The 25,317-nt window shown below is 36.5% G+C and overlaps 3 protein-coding genes across 6 annotated transcripts in view; all 3 read right to left on the bottom strand.

Annotated features, from left to right (window-relative positions):
- Positions 1-917: 917 nt before the first annotated feature.
- LOC126752004 (uncharacterized) lies at positions 918-3,810 on the bottom strand. Its single transcript, XM_050462521.1, has 2 exons — positions 1,929-3,810; positions 918-1,853 (listed from the first exon to the last, which is right to left on the bottom strand). The coding sequence occupies exons 1-2, from the start codon at positions 1,980-1,982 to the stop codon at positions 1,233-1,235; spliced, it is 675 nt and encodes a 224-aa protein (XP_050318478.1). The 5' UTR covers positions 1,983-3,810; the 3' UTR covers positions 918-1,232.
- A 1,334-nt stretch (positions 3,811-5,144) lies between these two features.
- LOC126751992 (uncharacterized) lies at positions 5,145-6,387 on the bottom strand. The gene is made up of 2 exons (XM_050462511.1): positions 6,263-6,387; positions 5,145-6,194 (listed from the first exon to the last, which is right to left on the bottom strand). Exons 1-2 carry the CDS (start codon positions 6,305-6,307, stop codon positions 5,469-5,471), a joined length of 771 nt encoding a protein of 256 aa, XP_050318468.1. The 5' UTR covers positions 6,308-6,387; the 3' UTR covers positions 5,145-5,468.
- Positions 6,388-7,262: 875 nt separating this feature from the next.
- Positions 7,263-25,317, bottom strand: part of LOC126751984 (uncharacterized) — a 36,158-nt gene continuing 18,103 nt past the window's right edge. The window contains exons 2-3 of one of the 4 annotated variants that reach the window (XM_050462497.1): positions 20,957-21,011; positions 7,263-8,351 (exon numbers count right to left, since the gene is read on the bottom strand). In XM_050462497.1, coding sequence (XP_050318454.1) covers positions 7,705-8,351; positions 20,957-21,011 — 702 coding nt within the window. In that variant the 3' untranslated portion in view covers positions 7,263-7,704. Of the gene's footprint in view, positions 8,407-8,473; positions 8,568-20,210; positions 21,012-21,078; positions 21,201-25,317 lie in introns of those variants that run through there. The other 3 variants (XM_050462502.1, XM_050462501.1, XM_050462499.1) reach the window with 3 other exon arrangements.

Genomic DNA, 25,317 nt, shown 5'->3' with positions numbered 1-25,317 from the left:
AATATTAAAAAAAATGTGTTGAGGTGATCTCATGCCTCTCTGATGCCAACACCAGCGATTTTCAAGCGATGTTGTATGGACGACTCACTTGAAGGAAGTTTACGATGACTTTATGACCTTAAAATTGCGTTTTGACAGTCAAATACTTGAGTTCGTGATAAAGTTGACTTCCCGAAAATAATTCTATAGAATTTTCAAGATTTCGTGGGTGCGATTACTTTGGAAATAGTAAATTTGAACTAAACTCATTGTATAATTTTGTCCGTAGTAAAAATCGGCAGACAAATCTTTGGCTTCCCTGCCAAACATACACGAATTGATATGTGGAATTCAAGCTTAACATATAAATATAGAAAAGCTTGTATCAATCTGGGAGAAACTTTTTTAACGACCACACTCCTTTTTCGGCACTTCGCCGTATGGATGCGTGGATGAAAATGCTTCAAGATTGATTAATCGGCATGGCGTTGCGGCACAAGCTGCATGCCATTGAAGTCACTGCAGAAGAAGTTCTCGAAAAATTTTCAAAACTTGGCCCACATGGTTTTGTTTTGTGAAATTTTATAAATACATGAACTCACTACAATAGTATACATTGCAGTATGTCATCCGCACGTCTATGATTTATAGTATAATGTTTTTTTTTTCAATTTAGTAAGATTTGATTTTAGAAATTTTTCAACCATGATATAAAATTGTACACTATATATAATATAATAATCTTCATGTTTCAAGTAAATGTTCATTTAACCCCCCGACCCCCCAAAAACTATTTCTAGATCCGCCTCTGGTTGTATGGTATACGAGTATATAGTTTGTGTTAATTTCTTTCTTTACGCCTTTTTGGGTTCTTTCTAAACGAAAAAAATACATAAAAAAACGAAAACAAAAAAAATTTAAAAAAAAAAATACATACATACATATGTCAAACAATAAATAATTATGTATTTCTTAATATATTTCAACTACATGACAAGGTGTCACTTCTAATATTCACACCATTTGTACATCTGGTGAGTGATAAACTTAAACAGCTGTGTATGCAACACACACTTAGCATTAAATAGACTGGCCCCACAAAGCCCATAACGATAACGAGCATTCTTATCTGCAAATATGATTCATTTATTGATTATAACCGCTTTGATGGTTGGCAATCGCAATTATTTTTTGTAGCGGAAATTCTTTTCTACTTCATATCATCAACTTTGGTTAAAAACAATTTTCAACTTTCAAAATCGTGCAAACATCTGTGCAAAATGTGTAAAAACATCATTTCCTCTTTGCTCTTCTGTGGAGTTTCGATAATTCTGATACCATTCCACCAGCTTGTGGTTTTTAATTTTATCCTCCTCCGACAGATCTGTGACAACAATATCCATTGTGCGCAAAAATTCATTGATAAATTCCGTCTTACGGATTTTCAAATTATTTATCAACTCGTCCAGGCCATGGCGTTTCAATGCCGCCTCAATTAGTCTATCCTCATCGGTGGGTGTCGGCAGCGAGGTGGTATTGTAACGCTTCACGATGTCTCCGAACAAATTTATTGTGTGTATGTTGGCGACGATATACAGGAAACCATCCAATGTCGTCATATTTGTTGGTAATGGCTTAAGGCACTCCGTAGTTTCAGCAATGTAGTCTTGTAATTGTTCTTTAGTCCGGTTAATGTTGTTATTCGGCACAATAGTGTCATCCTTTAAAACACTTTCCAACAGTTCGCTAGTCTTAACCAAGGAATGGGATAAGTATTTGAACAGATTTACGTAGAATTCAAACACAGTGTTTTCAATTGCAGTGTCGAATTTTATGGGAGCATCATGAGCAGGAGCGGTTGCGCTGTAGTTCATCTACGAAAAATTTAGAAATTGTAATAATTGCAATGAAATAAAATAAAAATATTTCTTCTGATGCACTATACTTACAGTTGTTGCGAGTAGCACAAGCGTGCCAAGTAAAAGTCCGTTAATTCTTCCCATATTCAGTGTTCTTTTGCACTAGGGGGATAAATTATTTTTAGTATTCCACAATTGAATAGACTCGTAGTTTTATTTTATTTATCTAGTATTTCCTAGATATTCTCAGCTTTCGTTTGCGCGTTGTTTCTACGCTTAGCTTTCGATTTATACTAAAAATGTATGTCGATAATAATAAAGTTTTGCGGAAAAGTCGAAACTGTCGTTATCTGTTTTATTGTATCTATTTCGCTTTGAGCACTTGAGGCCACTCCAATTCTTCACTGTTGTTGTAGATAAGGGCTCGAGTAGATATAGCCTATACGTCATTAGTCATCATTCAGAAACCCCCTTTATACAATATACATATGTGTATGTATATACATTCATGTTAACACCTGGTGCAAAATAGATAAGCTTATATTGATTATGCGGCTATAAAGCAGGTTACACAGATTACGAATATACATTTGAGTACACCGACATCTGTTCCGATGGATTTCGGCGATATCATTCATTGATGCTTCCGATGGCTGTCGATTGAACTTTAAAGTGTAGTGATGGTGTCATGTTTCGTACATTGTCACATATCGACACAAAAACTGGGATCTTTTCCGCTTTAACATCTCCAAACACTGCTTCAACTTGTCGTTGTTTTTTGGTGTAAAGTGAGCTCGCGCGGCAGGCACTTTCAACGGAGCTTTCTCACACACAAATATTCGTGAATGATATGATGTCCATGTTCAGTTGATATCTTTAGATTGCCTGCTATCTCGGACAATTTCAATTTACGGTCATCCAAAATTATTTTGTGGACTTTTTTGATGTTCTCGTCGGTAACAATCTCCGTTGTGCGTCCACCGCGCTCACCGTTTAAGGTGCTCATTTAACGACGTCTACACTTAGCATATCAATCCTTCACGGTTTGTTTTACTGTTAAATTTATACAAGCGCTTATGGAAGATTACGGCTACCTTAAAAACCTATGGATTTAGTTCTAATAGCGGCATCTAGCTGTCAAGCAAATTAAATATAATGATATTCCAATAACAACTCTGTCTTTCCTGAATTTTATTCATGATTATCACAAATACTTATATCACAGAGGCCACAGACTGCCAGCTTCGCAGCGTTACGATCGACCACAACACGTGCGGGATGGGATAGATACCGAGAGTTGAAGAGGGACACATTTGCAGACAGAAAAAGAGAGAGGCCGCAATGAGTGAGTACGAAGAGCTTGACAAGCTGGTTGACAGGGGTAATGCTTGAAAATTCTAGGAAAAAATGCGGCGACTAACAGAAAGTTTCAGGACCGGAGCATAGTCTTGTAGAACCCAAGGAGGTGATCTAGTAACCGATGCCCAAAGCATTCTTCGTCGATTTCAAAGCTGCTTTTGACAGCACGAAAAGGAGTTGCCTTAATGCTGCGTTGTCTGAATTTGGTATCCCCGCAAAACTAATACGGCTGTGTAAACTGACATTGAATAACATCAAAAGCTCCATTACCAAACGAGGTTTCAGACAAAATGACTCCCTTTCCTGTGACTTTTTCAACCTACTTCTGCAGAAAATAATTCGAGCTGCAGCACTTAATCGAGCAGGTACAATCTTTTATAAGAGTGTACAGCTGCTGGCGTATGCTGGTGATATTGATATCATTGGCTTTAACAACCGCGCCGTTATTTCTGCTTTTTCCAGAATGGATATGGCAGCGAAGCAAATGGGTCTGGCAGTGAACGTGGGCAAAACGAAATATTCCCTGTCATCAAACAAACAGTCGTCGCACTCGCGACTTGGCTCTCACGTCACTGTTGACAGTCATAACTTTGAAGTTGTAGATAATTTCGACTACTTAAGAACCATTATTAACACCACTAATAATGTCAGCCTGGAAATCCAACGCAGGATTGCTCTTGCCAACAGGTGCTACTTCGGACTGAGTAGGCAATTGAAAAGTAAAGTCTCTCGACGAACAAAAGCCAAACTCTATAAGTCGCTCATAATTCCCGTTCTGCTACATGGTGCAGAGGCTTGGACGATGACAGCAACCGATGAGTCGACGTTACGAGTTTTCGAGAGAAAGGTTCTGCGAAAGATTTATGGTCCTTTTCGCGTTGGCCACGGTGAATATCGCATTCGATGGAACGATGAGCTGTATGAGATATATGACGGCATTGACATAGTTCAGCGAATTAAAAGACAGCGGCTACGCGAAACCATTCCAGATCTGAAAGTATTCGACGCAGTACCCGCCAGGGGAAGTAGAGGAAGAGAGAGACCTCCACTCCGTTGGAGGGATCAGGTGGAGAAGGACCTGGCTTCGATTGGAATCTCAAATTGGCGCCACCTTACAAAAAAACGAAGCGACTGGCGCGTTGTTGTTAACGCTATAACCGCTTAAGCGGTTTCTATGCCAGTAAAGAAGAAGTATCAATTTATGAAGCACTTAACCTTTTTCTGTCTGTTGTGCAATTTTACCCATACTTGAATTTTACCCTAGTGGAGAAAATAGTTAGCGGAACTGCAGTAAAATCTGTAAATGCCAGCTTCTTGGCGTTATAAACAACGTTTATAGCCTAGAGCCTAATGAAACTAATGTAGCGAATAGGTCTTTGTTACGATAAGTTCGAAATTTGGTCAAAACCCAACATCGGCTCACTTTTTGTGAAATTATCGCCAAAGTTATCAGTTTGTAGATCTTTCGGCTCTCATGTTCTAATATACGGTGCAACGCCAATGTCCATTAGAGCTAACATCCGAACGGGGACACTTACCTCCAGAGAAAATAATCTAGAGGCGTTAAATCGCAAGATCACTGATGTTTTCAGACACCACAATAGTGCCGATTTTGTTTGTTAACGAAGCCATTAAGCCATAAACGGGAGCCTACTGAGAAGATGATTTTTCGGATTTCCAGATTTTCTGGAGAATATGAATTTGCGCATTAATCTTGAGCAATTTCCAAGCGTTGCACCAAAGTGAAATGACAGACATGATGAAATGACAAATCTAATTGAACATAATTTGGCACAATTGTGTAAACAAACTTGACCACCGGTTGTCAAAGTCACGGCATCCCTATTGTTTGACGCTATATTTGGTAACATAAGCAACCACCTGGTTATTCATTTGTAGTACCTACAACAATCTGCCTTTGATTACTAATAATCAAGCAAAAACATGTTTACAGTTAAAAGTATTAGCGGCTTGTTATCTAATTAACGGCTGTAAGCACACTTAGTTGTTAGTGTATATATATGCACATATTTATTTATGTTGTAAGCTATGTGTAGTGTATAATATATATATGTATATATGTATAATAGTACGTGTCTTCAGTTCATTCAGTGATAAGAAACCAAAAATATAACACAATTGGACGTTATAACATACATTGTAAAATTACACTGGTGGCGAAAACTGAACTGCGTAAAAAAATTAATTTTTATTATAAATTAATTTTTACCATGTCATTCATAATAGAAATAAAATAAAATAAAATTGAATTTACATATCCACGCTACCTTTACGCTTCACTATAAATTCCTCATCTGGTTTTTGTTCGTTAAAAAAATTCATGTAACGAAATCCATAATTCGCCTTATCCATAATATCTTTATTTTCCAAATAAGTCTCCTGGACATACACTAAATCCTTTTCTTTCTCGCGACCAGCTGGCGAAAGCGACTTCAAATACTTCTCAAACTCATCGGCGTAATGGTAACCGATTTCGTTCAATAATTTCGCTTCGTCAGCGTCGAACTGATCCATACCATGTGCCTTCAAAGCTTTGAACCAAATATCATCCACATTCGTAAGATTATTTTTGCTGAAAAAGTGTTCGTTCGTAAACGTGTAAAAGTCTTTAAGCACACTCATAACGCATTTCTTATCCGTATCGTTAATGATATCGTCGGAATCCCGTACAAATTGTTCGAGCACTGCCTTTTCCTTCTTACCATCTACGCTGTCTATACTATTGATTGCAGGATCGGCAAGTATTTCTTTGGTTATTTTATTGCTACCTTTCAATAGAAATTGATTGTGTTTCTTGTCGCCTTCGGCTATCATAGCCGAAAGTCGTTTGCGTTCGCGCGTTATTGCGTTTTGCTCTTCCAAAGTCAAAGCCGTGGGCTTAAGAGTGTTTTTCGCCGGTGTCAGTGCATTCAGCTCCGTGCTGCTGCTGTCTTTTAGACCACTTTGAGTTTGCGTAGTTGGCAAACCAAATACAAACTAGGAGTGGAATAAAGTTTGCAAATGAATTCCAAAAGCAAGATGATAGGAATTTATTTCCTACAAACCTGCAAGTAAGCTGCGAGTACAAAAATCCAGACTATATTCGTCATTTTGTTTGCCACTGAATTTCTCCCGGTTAGTAAATATTGCACGCTGTAGTATAATGCACTAGTCACCGTTATAGTAATTGTCCAGGCATTTATACTCGGCAATGGGCATGTTTACTAATAACATTCATCTCATTTTTAATTTATTGCAAACGCTTCAATTGATAGTCTAATGAATGTACGCCCGAAAAAAAATACAAAACTGACGAACAAAGGTCAAATAGTCATTGCGACGCTGATGCAGAGCCAGCAGTAGCGGCTGTGGACCCCAAACCAGCTCTTCAGTTAATTGCTGACATTTCGTCAAAATACTTTGTAATTGTATGAAGAAGTAAATTAATTCAACAAAATGTGTGTTATTCTTTAACGATATTGTTTTAAAGGTCTTTAAAAATGGTGCATACAAAAATAAAGAGCTTAGTAAACCTAATTTTGGGAAGAGATTGTTTTAAATAAATTTTGTGAATAAAATTTTTGAGTGTTTTAGAAGACCGTAGAAATACTGTTGTACTGGGCATATATTGATGCATAAAAATACACATACATAGATGTCTCCAAACTTTTTATTTGCATAACTACATGAGATCTAACAGTCCTTCAACTTTTCAATAGCATTTTAACAGTTTAAAGCTAAACATCCTTCAAAATAAGTGTTTGTTTCCATATTCAGCCCCTCATTTTAGTGGACTATTTTTCCAGCGAGCCAGTTTTAAGCCTGCGAATGAGGAAATAATCACTAGGAGTTCTATCCGTCTAATTTACTTGTTCCATCAATCTGTCGTAGGACCAGCTGAATAAGCCGGAGAGTGGGTTTGGCTAAAGATCATATCATGAAACTTAAATAGCATTCCAGTTCAGGAAAAAAAGTTTAAGACTATTTTTTTTTTTGTGACGCAATCTCCCAACCAACCCCAATCCTCCTAACCCCATGAAGTATATGAAAAATAAAAAATCGAAATTCAAAGAATCAACTTCACAGTACTTTTTATTACAATCTCGATTTTTCTAAATTATTCAATTATTTTTAGCAACAAATGACTGATCACCCCTTGGTGTAAAATTTTTGGAGACGACAGCGGGCAAACACAGATACTACAGTTTATGTTGTGCGAATTCAGCCAATCAACAATAACTAAATTAAATGTAATGACAATACTTTAAACGTTACATCGTCATACTACTCGTTAGATAAGGATTTTTTCATTTTTTGTTTCGTAAAAGCAAGGTTGTCATTTAATTATTATTTCAAATGCAAAGCAAGACTTCGCTCTGAAATTTACAGAGGTCAACAAGTCATAGGCTAACTTTTAATATACATATGTACATTTATTATTTTTAATCAATACATTTTTTTAGTTAGAACAGATATTGAATAATGCTAGTTTAGAAAAACAATATTTCTACGGTTTTCTAAGCCGCTCTAATATTTTATTCACTAAATTTATTTGAAACAATCTCTTCCCAAAATTAGCCTTACTAAGCTCATTATTTTTGTATGCACTCCATGCCGCCATCATCTCTTTCATATCTTTATCCTTCTCCTTTTCGGCAGCTGAGAGTGTTTTCACATATTTTTCGAAGTCGTCTACCAAGTCGGGGAAGTATTCGTTTAAACGTTTATCCAGCTCTTCATCGCCTTTCAAAAAGCCATGTTTTTTTAAAGCATCCCATATTACCTGCTTTTCTGGTGTAATTGGTACTTTGTCAAAATGACGATATCTGTAGAAACGGTCAATGATGTTTCCTGTATCATTTATAAACAAGAAAAACGTATTCGTACCAAGCTGGTCGGCAGGCAGAACCTTATTTAATGCTTCGTTAGAGTCTGTCACATACTTTCTAAGTAGACTTAATTCCTTCTGCATGGCTTCACTATCAATACTATACACAGAAGGATCAGCGAGCGCATCTTTTGCTATTTGATTGGTTCGTTGTAGCCCAAAGTTTGAAATATTTATTAAGACTCTTCGGAGCGCCCCCTCAAAGCTGTTGAGATCGCTTGGTACTGCATTTACACCTACTGATGGAGTTATCGTTGTTATTCCAGGTAAAATGCAATCCACTGAATCGGAGGAAGATGGTCTCGGTAAGCATGAAATGAGCTGAAACAAAACATGGAATATTTATTTTAATTTAATAACAACAACATTTTCTGTTTATTTTGCAAACCTGTATTAGCAAAAGTAAGACGATTACAAGATAGGAAGTGCGTTTAAACATTTTCACTTTTTGCGTTTTATTGAAAGCGATCTCTCAAGTTTCGCTGCACACTGATTGCTTAGCAAGCTCACGCAAAGTATTTATATGCGAAATCGAGGCACGACTTAAGGGGTTAGGGGTAGCCAGAGGCAAGAAAAAAAGAGAATTTTCAGTATTTTTTTTGCTATGTATTAAATCGTGTTATTTTACAAAAGTAGTAATATGGCATTATTATAGGATGTGTTGACTTGAAGTCACGAAACTTTTCAAAAAAAAATTTAATTTCCAAAGTTATAGTTGTTTGTGTTGACCCTGTTCCAAAAAAGGTACTTGCGGTGACAACCCATAAGTCCTTGGAGATTCATCTAAAATCAATCGGATAAAAAAATTAGTTTTATAAATAGATAATCCCGGGCCTGATCGAAGGATTTTATTTATTTTTCAAAATTAACAAAAAGGCGGCCTCAGGAAATTTTTTTCTAAATTTTTGCGAAAAAACCAACAGTTAATTGGTCTTAAAAATTGAAATTTTTGAAAAAAAAAAATCCTCCGATCAGCCACGAGTTTATTATGTATTATAAAGCTGTATAAATTTTATTAAAATCTACTGAGGGGTTTTCAAGTTACAGTTGTCACCAGTTCAAAAAACATAGCTTTGAGAAAAACGCGTTCAAAGTTTCACGCCAGCGCTTTGAAGTGTCCGAGCTCTCTTTGTTATTTTTCAAATAACTCAAAAACCAATTATCGGATCAACGTGAAATTTACAGAGAATATTTTTAAGATATTACAATTAACGAAAATGCAAAAAAAAATATTTTTTTTGGAAATTCTAACTACCCCTATAACCCCTTGAAAGTCCTTAAAACAAAACAACATATTTTTGCATACACTTCCACGAAAATAAGAGAAGTTCAAGGCCTTCAATGGTACATTGCATTTCAGCTAAAATTTTATACATGAATAACTGTGTACTTATATATACTCGCATATAAGTATGAAAACCTTGTTAATATTCTTATCACTTACGTTTACTTCGAACTCAAACAGAAATTTTGAATCTATATAAGAGCACTAGGGTATGCATTATTTCACAAGATGATTTGTTTCCTGAAAACACCTTCCAAGCTCCAGGTTTTGCCGTAAAAAGACCATTCAAGCTAAATAAGCTGTAAAACTTGAAAACCGTTAAAGTACTTTTTTATAGAGCGGGAAGTTTTATATCAGAATACAATTTGTTAAGGTTACAAAATTCAATGCTATATACACACATGGGAAAAAATAGGACTTAAACATTTTTTATATTGAAAATGAAGACCTTCTTAACATTGGATCCCTTTTCAGCGCAAAAACTGAAACTTTGGGGGCAGTTTGCAAAAAAATCGGCTTGTGAAATAAGGTACACCCTAATGTACATATTTACACCAAACTGAATAAGGTCTTAAAAGATGAACCCAATCATTAGCGAAAAAGAATAAACCCAATTATCAAAGTAATTAAAACAAAACTATAATATGTTGTAGCAAAAGGTTGCAAGACTATAAGGAAAGTAATAAATATGAAAATAAAATTTAATGAAGTACTATCTCTTTTCTTAAAACAGCAATAAATCATAATCATAAAGATCAAAAGATGTCTGCTAATCGAATTGTTTCGAAGTGTGCTCTTCTTTTTATACTCTCGCAACAAAGCTGCTAAGGAGAGTATTATAGTTTTGTTCACATAATGGTTGTTTGTAAGTCCTAAAACTAAAAGAGTCAGATATAGGGTAGAGTTGAAATCCGGATGTCTGCCTGTCCGTCCGTCCGTCTGTCCGTCCGCGGAAGCTGTAACTTGAGTAAAAATTGAGATATCATGATGCAACTTGGTGCACGTATTTCTTGGCTCCATAAGAAGGTTAAGTTCAAAGATGGGCAAAATCGGCCCACTGCCACGCCCACAAAATGGCGAAAACCGAAAACTTATAAAGTGTCATAACTAAGCCATAAATAAAGATATTAAATTGAAATTTGGCACAAAGGATCGCATTGGTGAGAGGCATATTTGGACGTATTTTTTTTTGGAAAAGAGGGCGTGGCCCCGCCCCTACTAAGTTTTTTGTACATATCTCCGAGACTACAAAAGCTAGGTCAACCAAACTCCATAGAGTCATTTCCTTCAGGCATTTCCATATACTCGTACAGTTCGAAAATGGAAGAAATCGGATAATAACCACTCCCACAAGGGTGGGTCGATTCCGGACTTTTTTCGATTCGGGATTTCTAATAGTGCGGAAAAGTTGCCTTAGTACTTCCTGATTCCAATGCAACTTTTTGTTTTGAGATCGGATTGCATCTTCAACCCCATCTGCGGCCTTGACATTTCGGAAATTCGCCTAAAATCGTGAAATTGTCTACCTAGCGTCTGAAATATGCATCTCATGGCAAAATGTATAAAACAGTTATTTGTCACGTCTTTTGCTACCGAAATGGTATATGTATGTATCATGGCCGTAGGACGAACCGTTCCCGAGATACGAGCGAAAAGGCGGCGCACCACAGCGCAAGGTGAAAATTGTTGCAGCTCTCAGCTAACCTGTATTGGTCACCCAGAACCCACCGCCTGGAGGTGGCTGCTCTTCGGGTTCCTCGCAAGCCCAACCCAACCAACCAACCATATGTCAGGCTTGTTTTAGTCTGAATCTGTGTCAAATTTATTGATAAAATCAGATTTTGTACTAAACTTTGGCACTTGTTGCCTAGATTTCAGTGTAGAGCGTGGAAAACGATCACGAGATTAGGGGGCCAATAACTTCAGAAGATGCCTCTGTCACCAGTTTGACGGTTCTCGACTGCCACGGTGTGAGAGGGAATTCACTAAATTTCCATACCTCTGCAGTGTCTCCCGACAGCCCTTTTATGAGTTCTTCGTTAGAAACTGAACAAAGAACTGGTGGAACAGTCAAGGTAATAGTCTTCCAGTTAATCATATCGTAATATGTAATTATTAGCTTTGAAATTCAGCTTTGGCACTTTATTACATCTAACCCTTCCATTTACAGTGTCAGACTCTGCTTCTCTGGCTGCCAGAAGACGGTCAAGGGCCAACTTTCTGACTTCTATCCGTTCGTCAGTCATCATACTAAGGAGAATGTTTTCTGGAAGAGCAAAGAAAGCATTCTGTTGAATGGATGAATCGAGAACCTTGCGCAGTTTAGCAGGTAAGTATCTCGACCTTTGAATTGCAGCATAGAGATGGCGAGAGCCATCTTTGATTGAACTGTTGAATCGTATTGAGAACCACAAAGGTGAGTAAACTGTAAGTATGTACTTGACCAAAATCTTTATTTCCTTTGTTGATTTGTCAGTAGAAATGTATAATCTCAGAATTCTATTTGCACAGGTGAGCCAGCGAGATTTACACATGTTACCTGGATGCATCGACGCTAAATCTGAGGAACATTGACCGGAAATAACAGGTTCTGATATTTTATAGAGATAAGCTTGGTCTGTGCTAAGTTGGGTCGGATTAATAACCGAAGGTAGAGAAGGTAATTGGCAGGATGGAAAACTTTCAAATTTGACAACAGGCAACTTCTCACAATCAGAGAGCAGTTTACCTATGTATGTCGCCAGAGAATGTATTTGGACTCTTTGAGACACCATCTATGTGTTCGAAAAGAGCGCGAAATGGAAGTTCGTTGAAATGTAGAAGACAAACAACCCACTGTAATGGCCTACCCATTCTTTCTTTTAGTTTCCGAATGATTCCACCTTTCCAACCTGTGTTCGTGTTGGTGCCATCAGCACCGACAACTTCTAGATGTTCCACATCAACTGAATTGTCTTGTAAATGTTTCCATATAGCTTGCGTCTCATCCTCAGCTGACCCGGAAGGAGAGGTGACGTGGCCAAAGTAATGACAACCAGGTTCCGCTATAAGAGAAATATGTTCCTCTTTGACAGTGTCGCGGTAGTACTTTTCACCTTCGCTGACTTGTGTAAGTGTATTGTCTTTGCGGCCGTCAAAATACAGCCCATATACAGAGTCAATACTTTCGGTGTTTTGGAGCTTAACTCCAACACTTTTTTTTGCCCGACTAATCTTGCATTTGTCAGTGACAAAGCTAGCCTGATCCTCTGTTATCAAACCTGCTTTTTTGGCAACCCTAAAAGCAGATGAAACAATCAAGGCCGCTGCTCTGTCACTTACTCCAAATCTTTGGGCAGCTAAAGCAGTGTGTTCTAATACTAGTGTGTTTTGTTTGGTTTTAGAGGATGGAAGAGAAAATTCATCATCAGCATCGTTTTTGGAAGAATCCATGTGCGACGCACCTACATTGCTTGTTGTCGTCTGTATGAGAGTCTGGCTGATCTGAATGGTCACGTGTTCTAGCTGATACTTTTCTGGTAAGTGTTGATGTTGAATGACGTTTTGAAAGCTTTTCTTTACGTTCATTTTTCTATGTAATCTTTTTTGTTTCAGGTAGATCAACACTTCTGGTTCTCTGGTCCAAGAGAAATGGTTGTTCATTGATAGGAACTTTCCTTTACTTTGGACAAGTGCAAGAAGAAAAATAAATGCATTTAGAAGCAGCGATGTCAAATAATTTTCCGGCAGATGAGACAAAGTCGTCTCTTTTAGAGCTCAAACCTATTGGGTTCCTTAAAAACATTTGTTTAAGAGTCAGAAATTTCTTATGGTATGTAGTGAGCATTTGTACAACTCTGGTGTGTGAAACTATAGGAATAGATGACTTTTTGAAAGTATTTTCAACCTTTTTTGCAACTATTTTTGCAACCTCTTTACTCCTAGGTTCATAGTTGTCGCCTCGAAGTCGCCCTATACGAAATCTTTCAACCTGATAACACAAAAGAACATCCTGGTAAGTAGGTAACTGGGACTCAGAGAGATTAAACGGATATATGCCAAACACGGGACATTTCTGTCTAAATTTAAATTTAGATACAGACATTTTGAGTTCTGTATTCTGTTGAGAGAATATAAGTGATAGCACTCAGCGAAATCAACGACAAGAGTGAAGGAACTCGATGAAAAAATATTTATGTGGAGACCAGTCCGAACGTGTCGTATGGCGCAGGGAAATGAATGTAAGTGATAGAACTCGGCGAAATCACCGACAAGAGTGAAGGAACTCGATGAAAAAATATTTGTGTGGGGACCTATCCGAACGTGTCCTTTGGCGTAGGTGAATGGATGTGAGTGATAGCACTCGAAAAAAGTCCGGAATCGACCCACCCTAACGCCCACCTCCCATCCATGTTGAAAACCACTAAAAGTGCGTTAACCGACTAACAAAAAACGTCAGGAACACTAAATTTTACGGAAGAAATGGCAGAAGGAAGCTGCACTCAGGCTTTTTTTAAAAATTGAAAATGGGCGTGGCGTCGCCCACTTATGGACCAAAAACCATATCTCAGGAACTACTAGACCGATTTCAATGAAATTCGGTATATAATATTTTCTTAAAACCCTGATGACATGTACGAAATATGGGTGAAATCGGTTCACAACCACGCCTTCTTCCAATATAAAGCTATTTTGAATTCCATCTGATGCCTTCTCTGTATAATATATACATTAGGAACCAATGATGATAGCGGAATAACTTTACACAAATACGGTATTTGAAAAATATGTAAATGACGGATAATGAAATCTTGATTATCACTTTATCATGCGAGAGTATAAAATGTTCGGTGACACCCGAACTTGGCCCTTCCTTACTTGTTTCTTTTCATTTTCATTGAAAAAGTCATTTCGTATTTCTAATCAACCTTCAACTTATTTTTTATATTAATACTCACAAATAAATTAACAAATATGTATGTACCATTTTGTTCGACAACTTTTTTTCATTACCTCGCTTGGGATGGCCTTCAGCTCCTTGAATTTTTTTTATATTTTGTCGATCGACAGAAAACGGGTTCTATCACATGGAGCCAAATCAGGTGAATACGATGGTTGATCAATGGTATTCATTGCGTTTTTGGCTTTAAATTCAGTCACAATCGTAGCTCGATGCGATGGTGCATTGTCATTGTGTAAAATCCACGAATTGTTCTTCAATAATTCCGGCCGTTTTCGACGGATGTTCTCACGCAAACGCCTCAGTACGCCCAACAAAAACAACTACATTTTTCTTAAACATTTTCACATTTTGTGATCTATTAAAAAGGCTCCTCAAGTTTCGACGCACACTAAGAGCGAAGAAAGCTTACGCAAAGTATTTCTATGCAAAATGGGGACTCGACTTGAGTGACTTTGAGTAAAAAAGAAATCTTCAAATGTTTATTTTCATATGTAGCTGTACATAAAATAAAAGGAGTTCCATATCGTTGCACTTTAGTCACACTTTCAAAAATGAATAAGTGTTATCTCGTATATTTGTATATACGAGTATATGTATATCGTCACCTGAAATGCAAAATAGCGTAACAACATTTTCGGAAATTTACAGTGGCATAAATGAAACACGAAATAAAATTTAACCTGAGTGAAAACAAATTTCAATATTGGTTAAAACTTGTTTATATCTGAGGACAGAACCTGAAAATGTTGGACATATGTAATATTATGAATGCAATTTGAAGTAGTGAATCATAGTCAATAAGACACTCAATTTCGAGTTTTTTGATGATACGTTATTTTGCATTTTAGGTGACTTATAAATAAAGTATTCAAATAACTGACTTTTTTACTAGCGGGTGATGTTAATCCAGTACGTCCGTCGAGTCGACATTTTCGCTTGAGACCGACTAATAAGTCAAAGTGACTCAAGAAGTCAGCCCCAATGATTGGTTCGTGACGTCGGCAATGATAAATTTCCACAAAAACTCACAGCGAAGACCTAGATTGAGAGACAATAACCGTTTTCCGTATGTTTGGAAGATGGATCCGTTTGCTGCTTGTAGCGTATGACCAACTGTTTCTGTTGCATCTTTCGACAAGTCTTTTGGAAAAACCGATAAATCGGAATCTGTGTCCACCAGATATAGGGTACCAGAGGTACGATCTCTAATATAAAGACAGTGAGAATTTTGCAAAAAATCACTACTAGTCATCAGCGACTCTCTAGAGCGTTTCTCGAAAATGTGCAGCCTGGTTTGCACCGAATAGCGTTTTTACCTTATTTCGAGTGGTAGCAACAAAACCCGTTAGAGCTCAGCCTACGTTGTTTGGACTAGCTACGTGACTTCGGTTTGTTATGCTGTCGTGTATTTGACCTGGATTCCCCTTTTGTTAATAACGGCTGATAGTGCTGCTAACTGTTTGGTTTAGTCTGACATTTGTTGTGCGAAGTCTGCACCATTAGTGTTGTTAGTATTTTTGGAGACTGATGAAACGTGCTTGCCTTGTATGATCTCGTGGAGTCTGTCTGCACTAACCCCTAAATTTTCCAGCGTTGTATTTGTTTGCAATGCTAACATGGCGCGAGTATCCTTCGGTAAAGTGGACAACCATTTAGCCTTAAGCCAATCTCCTCACCTTCGAGAAGTTGTTGTAGCTTCGCTTCTTTCGACTTAGAAAAATGACTAATGAGTGCCATTTTGAGAGCAGTGAAAGGTGCTGATGTTTGAGGATCAACGATGATGTCTTCCACTTCTGCCGCATGTCGCGTGTCGAGGATGGCACTCTCTTACCACTCCCAGAATCCTAAACTGTGCTTCGATTTGGGCGATCCATAGCGATGGCTTGTCAGGATTAAACTGTATAGGTCGAATGAAGTTAGATGTTGACTGTAGAGGTTTCATGTCTTCGGAATTGTCTTCCGATGGTGACTGCTTTATGTTGGTCATCTTTGTACCGAGTTGCTACTGGAGTGATGTGACAGGTTTAGCCGCGTGGCATGATATAGTTGACGATTGTGGCTCACCAATGTTGAGGTTATGGTACGCACATCCGAATAACGTGTTCCCAATGTAGCAGTTAGTCCATAAATCACGTCGACTTTTGACTGGTACGCCGAGCATAGGACGTCGGGTATGTTGTGAGCGTCTCCAATGTGATTTTAACGTCGGTATATTGCATGAATTTCGGTCGTCGGGGTCACCAATGTGGCGGTTAAGCTGTTAATAAGTAAAACACTATTTAACGAGTTACTTAATTTAATTATCTTTATTTTCTTACAAGTAAATCCGACTTACAATTATATTTTGAGTATGAATATAAATGTTTTCTGTTAACCGCAGTAGAACACGTGTGGTCTCGTCCGATGATCAAAAGGAATAGCATAGATAACTTGATCAGAATCTCTTTTCTTGCTCTCTCGCTTGTCAGCTGGCAAGGCACCCTGATCTGTTTTCTGAGCTGGCAACAAAACACAATCAAGGTGCCGTCAACCAGCAGTTAGTGAAAAAGGCGGGATGCCAGAAGAGGAGCGCTATAATTACTTTACGAAATTAGTGTGAAATGAAATTTCATTGAACTGTGCGAACATATTTTGGCAAAATAAATGTTTATGTAAATTACTTAATGATTTTGCATTTTAGCATTTATATACGTATGCATTTTCAAAGTGTTTAATTTAGTGTTTTGTATAATTTATTAAATACCCATTTTAATATTTTTCAGCAGTGGCATCATTGGCAAATGTTATAAAAAATGCGAGTTTTGACAGCTCTCTCTCGAACCAAAGAGTCTCGTTTCAAGTAATCTATGGGAATAGGACGAATTAGAGAAGGTAATATGAGCTGATCAATATTGTAACGGGATTAAATATTTTAGTTTGCTGAATATAGTGTTACCAGATGAAAGTAGTTAAGTAGCTACAATATAGAAATAGTTAAGAATTTAGAGAGATGCTAATCGCTACATGTACATACCTGTACGTTTAATATGTACTTGCTTAGAAGTAGCACTGTCGTCAGAAGATATGTTGGGTTTTGTTCTAATGTATAATTACCTTCATTATTAGCGGCCACTATAGGTTTCTTTTGCTTTAAAGGCTGTTAAAGGAAGTTGCCTTTTTGTTTCTCCAGTTGTTTAGATAATTCTTGATAACCAGCAACAAAGTTTGGAATTTTAACACACGCTCCATGTCGGGATCATGAGCAACAATATGTTATCCCACACTTGTAACGAATTTCAAGCTCTCACAGATTAAATCAGCCGTTGAAGTCTGAGCTTCACCTTCGTCTTCGTCGATTTCGACATCTTTATTCTCATTGATTGTCATAATTTCAATTCAGTCGTCATCACCAATAGGACCTTCTTGCATTAATTCATCGATGTTAAACCCATCGCCATGTATATTATTTGATAGACCTTTAACTTCAGAACAAATTTCTGATCTTTGCACCACTGAAATAGTACTTTGAACGAAAGCTGGTAAAATGTTTTCCAACAAGGTTGATTGCCGCAACTGTTGGATGGCAAAAGAAACATGTGTAATGCAATCCAAAATATTAAACTTTTTCCATGCTTCCATAACATTCAAATTGTTTTCATCCACTGAATCTAAAATATATCTTAACGTTTGCTTGATGTAGTAAAGTTTAAATGTTGCTACTTGTATAATACTCTGATCGAGTAGCTGAATCAGAGAAGTGGTATTAGGCGACAAAACCAACGGTTGATCATTCGGATGTACATACCAGCACTGGGTGGCTAGGTGCATTATCAACAAGCAATAGTATTTTTAATTCTAACCGTGCGATTCTGTACTGCGATACAGTTTAAAGTCTCTAAATTTGGGGTTTTAAGTTAGAGACAATTTTTGAGACTTGAGACGATTTTTCTATTCTGTAAGTGACAGTCACAAAATCTATTATGTCGATAATACATAAATATTAAATTTTCTATAGCATAGTCAAAAAACATAATTACCAATAAAAATAAAAATATGTGTTCACTTTGATTGATTTATTTTTAACCTTTTTGTGTTTGAGTTGCTTACAATCGACAATCGATTAATATCTATGATGATCTCTATTCAGTATATTCAAAATGACAGACAAGAGTTCATTTTAGTTTTGTGACCTGCTAGCTATCAGGTCTCAAATTTAAGGTAACATTTTGAGACTAACGCTAGAGACTGTTTAGTGAATAGTAACTAGTCACAAATTGAGACTTTACCTCAAAATGTCTCAAATAGAGACTAGAGACTGGTTACAGAATCCCGCTGTAAGCCTTCTTGTGTCATATATTTCTGGACTTCAGGAACAAAACAATTATTAAACGCATCTTTATACAGATTAGCCGTTATGCAGGCCTCTCTATTCGCCATAAAAAGAACTGGAATTTTTTTAATGTTCTTACCTTTTAATGCTCTTGGCATAAGAGATTTGTTGATTAAGAGTGGCTCCAACATTTTATAGCCAGATGCATTAAATATTTGATCTGAAGTATATCTTCCCTCTTGAATTATTTTGGCTAGTTCATCCGTATCGTTTTTTAGTTTTTAATAATTTTCCGATCGGTAGAAATATTTTTCTCTGTAAATATCCAATCCATAACACCATATATGATTTCAATTTTTTCCAAAGTAGAATTTCGACTACAAGAAGTTGTTTTTTAACTAAGTGCTGACCCAGAAGTTACTGATTGTCGAATGGAACTCCCATGTCTTTTAATGCTTCTCATTGTCGCTTCGTTTAAACCAAATATTAAAGAGGTTGTTTTTTAACGGAGGAAACCCATTTAACCCCTTAAAATACGGGAATTTCACTTGATACTTTTTTTTTAGTTTTCAAAGTACATATATTTTTAATAGCACATCCTTAGTGTAGATTCTGTCTAATCAAAATTATAAAGAAAATACTAAATTTTCTGTTTCGATAACGAGAGTAAGGAATTGATGTAACGAGTTTCAATGGGGTTGCTATGGCCACGCCCAGCTGCACCCAAAAAAGCCAATAAAAAAAATAACATAACAAACATCTATGGACACGTATTGACAGAAAGCTTTCCGAAGGAACACGACCTGAGGCACCTCACTCGTTACCACCTCGTTAGGGTTATATTTTGCATGAATATTGGGTACAAAGCTGTCGACGTGATGAGCATATTTTCACTGTGGACAACAAGGGCAAATGAAACAATACTTTATATCACTATTTGATCTTTCAAAATAAGTGTTTGTTTCCATATTCACCCCCTCATTTTAGTTAACTATTTTTTAAACCTTCGACGCAGGGAATAATCACTAGGAGTACCATCCGTCTAATTTATTTGTTCCATCGATCTGTCGTAGGACAAGCTGAACGAGACAGTGCATGGGCTTGGTGAAAGAGCATGTCATGAAACTTAAATAGCATTCCAGTTGAGGCAAAGATTGTTAAGACTATTTTATTGTTTGTGACGCGATCGCTCAGCCAATCCCATTCCTCCTAACGCCATGAAGTGCATGAAAAATAAAAAATCTAATCTCATAAAATCACCTTCACAGTACTTTTAATTACAATCTCGATTTTTCTAAATTATTAATTTATTTTTAACAACAAATGACTGATCACCCCTTGGTGTAAAATTTTTTGAGACGACACTGGGCAAACACAGATACTACAGTTTATGTTGTGCGAATTCAGCTAATCAACAATAATTAAATTAAATGTAATGACAATACTTTAAACGCTATATCGTCATACTACTCGTCAGATAAGAATTTTTCATTTTTTGTTTCGTAAAAGCAAGGTTGTCATTTAATTATTATTTCAAATGCAAAGCAAGACTTCGCTCTGAAATTTACAGAGGTCAACAAGTCATAGGCTAACTTTTAATATACATATGTACATTTATTATATTTAATCAATACATTTTTTTAGTTAGAACCGATATTGAATAATGCTAGTTTCGAAAAACAATATTTCTACGGTCTTCTAAGCCGCTCAAATATTTTATTCACAAAATTTATTTGAAACAATGTCTTCCCAAAATTAGCCTTACTAAGCTCATTATTTTTGTATGCACTCCATGCCGCCATCATCTCTTTCATATCTTTATCCTTCTCCTTTTCGGCAGCTGAGAGTGTTTTCACATATTTTTCGAAGTCGTCTACCAAGTCGGGGAAGTATTCGTTTAAACGTTTATCCAGCTCTTCATCGCCTTTCAAAAAGCCATGTTTTTTTAAAGCATCCCATATTACCTGCTTTTCCGGTGTAATTGGTACGTACTCAAAATGACGATATCTGTGGAAACGATCAATGATGTTTCCTGTATCATTTATAAACAAGAAAAACGTATTCGTACCAAGCTGGTCGGCAGGCAGAACCTTATTTAATGCTTCGTTAGAGTCTGTCACATACTTTCTAAGTAGACTTAATTCCTTCTGCATGGCTTCACTATCAATACTATACATAGAAGGATCAGCGAGCGTATCTTTTGCTATTTGATTGGTTCGTTGTAGCTCAAAGTTTGAAATATTTATTAAGACTCTTCGGAGCGCCCCCTCAAAGCTGTTGAGATCGCTTGGTACTGCATTTTTGCCTACTGATGGAGTTATCGTTGTTGTTCCAGGTAAAATGGAATCCACTGCATCGGAGGAAGATGGTCTCGGTAAGCATGAAATGAGCTGAAACAAAACATGGAATATTTAATTTAATTTAATAACAACAACATTTTCTGTTAATTTTGCAAACCTGTATTAGCAAGAGTAAGACGATTACAAGATATGAAGTGCGTTTAAACATTTTCCCTTTTTGCGTTTTATTGAAAGCGATCTCTCAAGTTCCGCTGCACACTGAATGCTTAGCAAGCATGCACAAGGTATTTATATGCGAAATCGAGGCACGACCTAAAAGTCTTTGATTAGCAAACAAAACTACATATTTTTGCATACACTACCACGAAAATAAGAGAAGTTCAAAGTCTTTAACAGTACATTGGATTTGAGCCAAAATTTTATACATGAAAAAAAGTATATTTATATATACTCGCCTAAAAGTATGAGAACCTTGCTTATGTTCTTATCACTTACGTTTACTTAGAATTAAAGCAACAATTTTGAATCTATATAAGAGCACTAGGGTGTGCATTATTTCACAAGATGATATGTTTTCTAAAAACACCTCCCAAATCCCAGGTTTTGCCGTAAAAAGATCGTTCAAGCTAAATAAGCTGTAAAACTGGAAATCCTTTAAATGGCTTTTTTATAGAGCGAGAAGTGTTGTACCAGAATAAAATTTTTTGAGTTTGCAAAATTCAATGTTACACACATGGGAAAAAATATGAATTAGACATTTATTTTCTATATTAAAAAGGAAGACCTTGTTAACATTGGATCCCTTTTCAGCGCAAAAACTGAAACTTCGGGGCAGTTTGCTAAAAAATCGACTTTTCAAATAAGGTACACCCTAATGTACATATTTACACCAAATTTAATAAGGTTATAGAAGATGTACCTTTCATTAGCGAAAAAGAACAAACCCGATTATCAAAGCAATTAAAACAAAACTATAATACTTTGTAGCAATAGGTTGCAAGACTATATTGAAAATATTAAATATGAAAATAAAATTTAATGGAGCACTATCTCTTTTCTTAGAACAGCAATTTCATTGGAAAAGTCATTTCATATTTCTAATCAAATTTCAACTTATTTCTTATATTTATACTCACAAATAAATTAACAAATATGTACCATTTTGTTCGACCACTTTTTGCTATTTCCCCGCTAGAGACATTATTCCATCAAAGTAAATCGAAATTTGGAAATTTCCAGAACGGAAGCGATCGAACTATTGTGCTGCACGAACTGACACTGCATCGTCTCCGTAAATTTCACAAGTTTCATTGGTGGCCCAGCTGTCCCTACCAGCTAACACAAAAGGTAACGAGACAAATTCCATAGATTCTTATTGACACAAAGCCTTTCGAAGGCGCACAGAAAAGCTGAAGCACCTCACGAGATCGTTAGGGATATATCGGGTGATTTTTTAAGAGCTTGATAACTTTTTTTTAAAAAAAACGCATAAAATTTGCAAAATCTCATCGGTTCTTTATTTGAAACGTTAGATTGGTTCATGACATTTACTTTTTGAAGATAATTTCATTTAAATGTTGACCGCGGCTGCGTCTTAGGTGGTCCATTCGGAAAGTCCAATTTTGGGCAACTTTTTCGAGCATTTCGGCCGGAATAGCCAGAATTTCTTCGGAAATGTTGTCTTCCAAAGCTGGAATAGTTGCTGGCTTATTTCTGTAGACTTTAGACTTTACGTAGCCCCACAAAAAATAGTCTAAAGGCGTTAAATCGCATGATCTTGGTGGCCAACTTACGGGTCCATTTCTCTGAGCCTCATCGCTGAACAAAAAATTCACTGAAAATTCGACGTTGTGGCAGATCGTTCGGCTTCAGTTCTTGCACGAGCTGTATTTTATACGGTTTTACACCAAGATCTTTGCGTAAAATCTTCCATGTGGTCGAATAACACAAACCCAATTGCTGCGAACGGCGACGAATCGACATTTCACGGTCTTCAGCCACACTCTCGGAAACAGACGCAATATTCTCTTCTGTACGCACTGTACGCATTCGTGTGGTTGGTTTAATGTCCAATAAAGTAAACTGAGTGCGAAACTTGGTCACAATCGCATTAATCGACCAAGTGATTATGTAGACCATAAATCGGACGTAAAGCGCGAAACACATTTCGAACCGAACACTGATTTTGGTAATAAAATTCAATGATTTGCAAGCGTTGGTCGTTAGTAAGTCTATTCATGATGAAATGTCAAAGCATACTGAGCATCTTTCTCTTTGACACCATGTCTGAAATCCCACGTGATCTGTCAAATACTAATGCATGAAAATCCTAACCTCAAAAAAATCACCCGATACTTTGCATGAAATATTGGGTATAATAAAGCTGTCGACGTGATGAGTGCTGCATTGTTTCACTAAGGACAAACGTAACGATTTTTCCTGTGCTCGAAACACTTTTCATAAGCACTTTTTGGGATGGCCTTCAGCTCCTTGAATTTTTTTTTATCTTCCCGATCGACAAAAAACGGGTTCTATCACATGGAGCCAAATCAAGTGAATACGATGGTTGATCGATAGTATTCATTGCGTTTTTGGCGTTAAATTCAATCACATCGTGTAAAATTCGGGAAGTGTTTTTCAACAATTCCGGCCATTATCGACGAATGCTCTTACGCAAATACCTCAATACGCAACAAAAACTGCTAACCTGTACCTCCGGAACAAATTTATAATATACGAATCCACGAATATCGAATAAACAAATAACATTACTTTGATTTTTGAGCGGCTTTGGCGTAGTTTTTCTCCTCCATTCCGATAATTGTTGACTGGTTTGCATGACAAACTCATGAACTCATGTCTCATCAGCAGTTGTAATGTTTTTCATGAATGTGGGATCGGAATTCGCACGATCAAGCATGTCCAAAAAGACCTGTTTATCATTCTCAAAACATCCCCCAAATCATTCCAACGGACTCGCGGGGAATGTCGAGGTCTTTGGTCTTTGAAGGATTTGTACGACTCGTAGGCTTGGGTTTTTGATGAAATTGAATAACTGTAAGCCTTTTTCCGCATTAGAAACGTTTCCACAAGACATATTTTTATCCATTATAATACTCCTACTGAGATGCACCGACTTAAGCTGTTGCTGTTGTTGTAAATAAACAGCTAGATACAAGTAGTTCGCGCTCATATTTGGCAATATTTTCTTGTTACAGTTCATAAATTTTAACACGATAACATTGTATAAGTATTACAGAGAATTTAATTTACCATAAACAAACATACATTTTAGGCATATTTTGCAAACCTGTACTAGCAACAACAAGGTGAATGCAAGGCACGAAATTATCTTAAACATTTTCACTTCTTCCGATCTATTAAAAGATTCTTCAAGTTTCGATACACACTAGAAGCGACATCGAAAAGCTATTAAGACTTTTTGAGAAACCAAATAAAACCAATTAAAGTATATATATATATATATATATAGATATATGTATATATTAAAAATCAACTGAACCTAATCTCATAGAACATCAGTAATGACCGTAATATAATCGGTTAACGAAATCAAATTGTTCTAAAGTATTTTCAATTTGTGTTTACTTTTACATCTATAAGATCTAGAAACGTTATAAGCTGTTAAATTTTTTTTTTTTTGGCTAGAAAATCGTCTCAGAAATTTTTGTGATTACTTGACTTAGTATTGTTTGAACACACGTCAAAGAAGGACACCAAAGAAAATACACCATAAGCATATTATACGTTCTCTTTGAGAAAGAAACAAGTGCAAGCCTGACGGATGGTATTCGAATAGAATGGTCTTCATACTGTAAGCATAGCTGTCTTCGATACGTCATTTCTCTGTTCGCTTCTGCACTCTTATCAAAAAATTTACATGTAAATCATCATTATCGAGTTGAATTCGCATAAGAAAGTACGCGGATACCTAAATTGAATAATTTTGTATATAGAATCTTTTAAACATTAGACTTCAAATCAGTTGTATTAATTTATAGAATAAAGAGTTAGAGCAATGTTCTTCAAAGCGAAAACAATAGTTTCCCCACTAAGAAAGATAAGATAGATAACGCTATGCGTCAAAAGATCATAAGTGCTGCCGGTTTCTTTAATTACTAGTATAGTTTTTTCGATTCGCTGGAGAGTAACTAGACCAGTCTTGTAGTCTATTAAGCGCCATTTTGGTTTCGTCGATAATAAGTTTCAAGTACTTTTATGGTCAAAGTTGCTCTAGGCTCTGGAATTTGAATTCTTACTTTCAAATTTTATTGACAATAAAATAATTGTAATCGTCGGGTCGAACCCTTACGAGTTAAAAATTGAGCAAGAAACCGTTGGGTACTATTTAAATAAGATGGGATACAAAACAGAT

The sequence above is a fragment of the Bactrocera neohumeralis genome, chromosome 3 (genome assembly GCF_024586455.1).
Source record: "Bactrocera neohumeralis isolate Rockhampton chromosome 3, APGP_CSIRO_Bneo_wtdbg2-racon-allhic-juicebox.fasta_v2, whole genome shotgun sequence".
NCBI lineage: Eukaryota > Metazoa > Arthropoda > Insecta > Diptera > Tephritidae > Bactrocera > Bactrocera neohumeralis.
The sequence above is the reverse complement of the archived record's forward strand: the minus strand, read 5'-3'. Positions and strand labels throughout refer to the sequence as shown.